This window comes from Capra hircus, chromosome 25 (assembly GCF_001704415.2).
Source record: "Capra hircus breed San Clemente chromosome 25, ASM170441v1, whole genome shotgun sequence".
Classification (NCBI taxonomy): domain Eukaryota; kingdom Metazoa; phylum Chordata; class Mammalia; order Artiodactyla; family Bovidae; genus Capra; species Capra hircus.
The window spans coordinates 22,690,427-22,696,426 of record NC_030832.1 but is presented as its reverse complement, the minus strand read 5'-3'; the positions used below and the strand labels follow the sequence as shown (position 1 = coordinate 22,696,426).

Here is a 6,000-nt window from a genome sequence, read left to right as displayed (position 1 = left end):
CGATACAAGTTTATTCTCTTCTTGTCCTGGGAGTAAGACATCTGAAATTAGTTTCACTGGGCTGAAGTCCAAGTGTTGGCAAGACTGGTTCCTTCTGGACACTGTGAGATATCCTCTTGCCCTTTTCAGCATCCAGTGACCACTTATATTCCTCAACTTTCACCCTTCCTTCATCTTCAAAGTGTATCACTCTGGTCTCTGCTTGTGGTGTTACAAAGCCTGTTCCTCTGACTCTGCCCTCCCTTCCTCCCTTAAAAGGAAGGACTCTTGTGATTACATCTGACCCACCTGGATGCTCCCACCTCAAGATCCTTAACTTAATCACATCTGCAAATCCCTTTTGCTATACAAGGTAATATACTCTCAGCTGGGAGGATTGGGAAGGGACATTTTAGAGGGTCATCATTCAGCCTGCCACAGTGACCAAGGTGAAGGAGGACTTGAGCAGGCAAGGGCAGAAATGGGAGCAGAGACGAGCTCCAACCTCTGGTCAAGATGCCAAGCGCAAGGCCAGGTGCCACACATAAGAGCGCATGGGAGTAAATCCCACAACGGATGCAGGAGCTGAGTCTGACTCATGGGGAGTGGGCCAAGGTCAAGGTCGGGCTGAGGATCTTCGGTTCCAGCTGACAAAGAGGGGAACCACAGTCCCCCCAGGGGAGCAAAGGATAAACAGCAGAGGACCAACACACCGGCAACTGGCAACGGAGATTTATTTAAACTGTTAGCCAACAGGAACAGGAACTTGTACAACACTCCAGTAAACGAGGCTTCTCGGAGAGTGGCGGAGAATGGCAGTGGGGCTTCCCCACCACTCAGGAAACTTGGAGACTCAGCTCCGGAAAGGTCGCTGGCTTCAGCTCTGGCTCAGCACGAGTCTTGAACAGATCAATAAGTTATTTCCTTCAAACCTGAGGGGAGGAAACGCACAGATGCTGAGAAGGGGCTGTCACAGGCGGAGGCAGAGAAAACAGTCAGAGGTGGAAGAATGTGACCCTGGGGCCCCAGGTCCATAGGGACCAGCTCTGGGGCAATGGCTGCACATTCAATTACTGCACCCGGGCCTCCTGGTTGTGTAAGATAAGATTCCACAAGGAAACAGGAGGCTGGATAAGACAGTGTTTACTGGCGGTTTAAAAGGGATTAAGAAATGTTATAGCGGTTTATGGGCTCTCCAGTAGTCCACAAGTCTATTCTTTAAATGCTGAACTTTTTTTTTTTTCTGAATTAATACCTTTCATTCAGACAACTTGTTTAACGAGTTCATTCTTGAGTGTTCTGCTTTTTAACTTAAATACATTTGAAAATTACTACTGGCCCATTTTAGGTGAGAAAGAAGTCAAAGGGTTACTGACTAGCCTTAGCAATTTTCACCCTTTTCTCTTCTGAGTCGAATTCAGTAATAAAAAAGACTGGTGTGGGCAATTTATTTCTTCACATATCTAGTAATTTTTTAATCAAATACTAACCAGTCCATCCTAAAGGAAATCAGTCCTGAATATTCATTGGAAGGACTGATACTGAAGCTAAAACTCTAATACTTTGGCCACCTGATGTGAAAGACTGACTCACTGGAAAGGACCCTGATGCTGGGAGAGATTGAGGGTAGGAGGAGAAGGGGATAACAGAGGATGAGACGGTTGGATGGCATCACCGACTCAGTGGACAAGGGTTTCAGCAACCTCTAGGAGTTGTTGATGGACAGGGAAGCCTGACCTGCTGTGGTCCATGGGGTCGCAAAGAGTTGGACATGACTGAGCGACTGATCTAAACTGAACACGGTGGGTGGTAAGCTGAGGAGACTCTGAATTCTGATATCTTCCTCTGAAGAGTGTTGAATCTTGTTTTAGCAGGCGATTTTATTATTGGAGAATCATTCTGATTTTCCAGAGTCTTGGCTGTATGTTTGTTTAGTATCAATCTGTTCGGATTTTGTCCTACGGCCTATTCTTAGGAACTTGGTCTTTTAAACGTTGAACTTCGAGCAAACACAGTTTGTCCTCTACACACATACAAGTTAAGTACAATAAGTCCCTTACATAGGAATGAGTTCCATTCCATTCCATTCCAAGAGCGTATTAGCAAGTACAATTTGTTCATAAGTACAACGAAGTTAGCCACCATACCCAGCTGACACAATTGGCTATACAGTACTGTACTGTAATAGGTTTATAATACTTTTCACGCAAATAATACATAAAAAAACAAACATACAAAATAAACATTTTTAATCTCACAGTACAGTACCTTGAAAAGTACAGTAGTACAGTACAACAGCTCAGCATACAGGGGCTGGCAGTGAGTGAAGGGGCAAGAAGAGTTACTGACGGAAGGGGGCAGGGAAGTGGGAGGCTGTAGAGCTGAAGGACTGTTGGCAACAGGAGACGGAGGGAAAGCTGCAGTGTCGCTCACACCTGACGCTGATGCACATGCTCGCATCTTTAAAAGTTCACAACGTGAAGGTCGTATGTAAGTGACTTACTATACTGATACCACAAGTAGCCGGCTGAGAAGTGGGGAAAAGAAGCCCCTTACGTGGAAAAGCTCAAAGCGTCATTACTTGGCAGAATCTAGAATTAATTCTATACAAGTCACCTATATTTTTTAAAAGTGTAAGAAAATTAAGTAAATGCAGACAGAGCTTCATGACAGAATATTTATAAAGCCGTGAAAATTATGCTCATGCAGAGTTTTTAGTAGCAAGGGGAAATGCTTATGTTATAATATTAAGCTTAAAGAGATCCAGAATCAAGGTTACACAGATAAATTAAACCCCACTAAAAACAAATCCACAGCTAGAAACAGAATAGAAGGGAAAAGCTGCCAGAGGTTATCTCTGAGTGCTGGGCATATGGGTGATTTTTTTTCCCTTTGCCATACTTTTTTTGAGAACTTTCCAAAGTCTCTGCTTAAAATTATACTGTTTTCAAAAATGCGGGAAAACAGCAGTACAAAAACACAGTAATAAATGATTTTTTAAATAAAAAATAAATGGATTTTGTGGACTGAACTGCCCAGCTGGGTAAATTTATAAACTGGTGGAAAGATAAGCCCAAGGAGGATGATTAACAACCTGGAATCTTCACACAGGAGACAATCCTTGACTCCCCTAAGCTCTTTGTTTCATATTCACTACTTGCCTAAGGCAGTATGTCAGACAGAGCTACAGGAAGTCTGGGAGCACTTTAACAGCAAAGGCCAGAACTAGGATCTAAAACTATCCCCACTGGGCTGGAGAGATGCCCAGGGGAAGCACGGTCAGCGAGGGGCAGCTGTGAAGGAGGAACTCGGTCAAGATCAAGGCAACAAGGCACTGAGACAAGGCTCCAGGCTTTGTCCCCACGGTCCGACTCTTCCAAGCCAGGGGAATTCACCTCCAATATAAAAGAAGATAAGAGAGAGAAATCCAACCCACAGCTGCAGAGGTGTTAGACAGAAACAATGACCTGTGTGTCTTAACATGCGGCAAACCTGGTTACAAGCAGATCAAAAAGCTGAACATTGGACCCTTTCATTAAGATGATTTCAAGACTCAAGGTCTCTCACCACCAGTTGAGGAAATTCCACAAACAGCCCTAGAGGGCTGTTGGTTGGTTTTCATATATGTGGTTTATTTAAATAGTTCTCCTGGGTTTTGTGCTATAAAAACAGAGGATATAACTGCTGATTCTCTATGTTCACAGATCCATGTATACGAGCCCTAGTTCTTCCTGGGTAGAAAATTCCCATTGAGTGTTACGCTCTCCGGAGACAAAAAGTTCCCTAGAAAAATTCCAATCAATATAAGTGAAGTCACCTACCTAGTTCGCTTCCTCCTTTGGTGGCCCAGCAAAGGCAGTAATGCTGCATGAGCTGTTCAAGAAGCTCCATTTCATCCAGGAATTCAAGGGACTCTATTCTGTGGAATGAAAAGATAACAGTACAAACGTATCCAATTAAAAATGAAGGCCATGACGCATACTGCCAGGCATGGAAAAGCGTTCAGGATAGACTACGTGAAAAGAAGTGGGCTACAGAATAGTACATATGGCGTGGGCCCATTTTAGCTTAATTTTTGAAAAGAAGAAGAAGAAAAAAAAAACTCCATAAGCAAAGTCAAAAGTGACAGATGACAAACTGGAAGAGAATGTTTGTAACACAAATGACAGGGGGTAGATTTCCTTGTTATATAAACGAGCTGTTACACTTCAGTAAGAACACTTTTTAAAACTTATTTAAAAGATGGGTAAAAGACCAGATCACTGGCAAGGAGAAAAACAAGGGCTTTTCAATCTCATTTATGTGAAAAGAAATGTAAATTAGACCAGGACTGCTGCCATGTCCTGCCCGCTGTCTGCTGCACCCGGTGGGGTTCTGCTCCAAGACCTTGCTTCAGATGGCACGGACTGCGCTCTGGAACCACTGGCAAAGAAGATCTTTAAAGGAGTTTTAGTAGTGGAACCTGAGGGCATTTTTGGTCTGTGTTTTTTGTTTCAAAAGATGAACACAAGCCAAGATTTTAGGCAAACGATGAGCAAGAAATTTCCCTTCACCTTGGAAGTTTATTACAAATCCATTGAACACTGTGGATGGAATGTATAGAGTCAGAAAGCAAGATGAAAAAATATGGTTGAATGGCAAAAATTAGGAGTCTGATTATTGATCAAAGTTTGCTCTATTTCATAGGATAGGGCAAGATTAAAACTCCAAAGCTGACATGGATGGATTTTAGAATATTTAAGGTTAAATGTAAATTCTAATTAAGCTGGAGGTTTTATTCTTCGGACTAACTGAAGAAACTGACGGAGGGTTTCTTTTATTACATTTTTTTTTTCTTTTATTACATTTTAAACGGAGTTTTGTCTACTACTCAAAATAAAGTGGTTCTCCTTAAAAAAATGTTGTGCACCTGAATCTAATGTTTTCTGTCAATTATATCTCAATTTGAAAAACTGTTGTCATTAGCATATATCCACACATCGATATAAATACCAGGCACCACTAAATAGGATATGGTAACTAAATATAAGCTATTGTTAAGCTTTTGAAAGGATGGTGGTTTACAGACAAATACATGTATCAATCTACTGATTCAAAAAATACAAATCTATAGGTTGATAAATATTTATAAACACATAGAAAAAGAATATACTCCAATTTATTCATAGCACACAACTGCTCTATACTTCATGCACTTTACTTGAAAATTGTTTTAGAACAACAAGCATGTATTTCTTTTATAATGAGGGGGAAAGTCCACTTAAAAATCCATAAGCAGACTCCCCACCACCACCTTAGGCCCCCTTGGGCAATGTGACTTTCCTCCTTTTCCAAAACACAGGGATTGCGCAAGATTTCCACTGCAGAGGTGTAACTTCTTATTTTGACTAAAATAATCTGTTTGGGCATAAACCTTATCTTGGCTAATAGCTAATGAGTTAGTCTCAAGGAGCTAGCAATGTTTAATCGATGTTAGCAGCAGTTAACTTGTTTCAAATAGGTCTAGTTTGGGGTTGGGTTGTTATTTTTTTAAACATTAAAAGGTATGGACAATGATGCCTTTCATTCACAATTATTTGCCATGGAGCAGACTCTTGTCAATCCCATACCTGATCACTTCGGCACGAGGCAACCTGCTGTACAATTCCATCATGTCGATGGCTGACGCTGACTCCCACCCGCTGGACAGGAGCCGTTCTCTCTAAAATGTGGGGCGGAGAGAAAGGGAGACGACAGGAGCTGTCACACGACCGGAGGCGCTCTTTGCACACACAGCTTCCCTCAGAGGGCTCCTCTTTCTAAAGCCCATTCTGGACCCTCTCATCTGTCTTTTCATTTTCCCCATTTTCTCTACTCAACAGGTACTGTTACAGTGGGGGCACCGTAAAGCATAATATTTAAAGAGAAATAAAGGAAGAAACTGTTCTTCATAAGCAACAGGTTTTTAAAGGGCCCTGGTGGTAATGACACAGGCCATGTAAAAACTAAGCCATTTAAAAGGGGGTAGGGATAGGGAGGTGC

General features: G+C 42.0%; 1 protein-coding gene and 1 pseudogene across 1 annotated transcript in view; one reads left to right on the top strand and one right to left on the bottom strand.

Annotated features, from left to right (window-relative positions):
- The window catches only part of LCMT1 (leucine carboxyl methyltransferase 1), a 67,447-nt gene continuing 62,142 nt past the window's right edge, over positions 696 to 6,000 (bottom strand). Inside the window, exons 9-11 of the mRNA XM_005697619.2 lie at positions 5,589 to 5,680; positions 3,801 to 3,898; positions 696 to 911 (exon numbers count right to left, since the gene is read on the bottom strand). Of these exons, the coding sequence (XP_005697676.1) occupies positions 889 to 911; positions 3,801 to 3,898; positions 5,589 to 5,680 (213 nt within the window). The 3' untranslated portion in view covers positions 696 to 888. The remainder of the gene's footprint in view (positions 912 to 3,800; positions 3,899 to 5,588; positions 5,681 to 6,000) is intronic.
- On the top strand, positions 3,905 to 5,579 carry LOC108633907 (annotated as a pseudogene).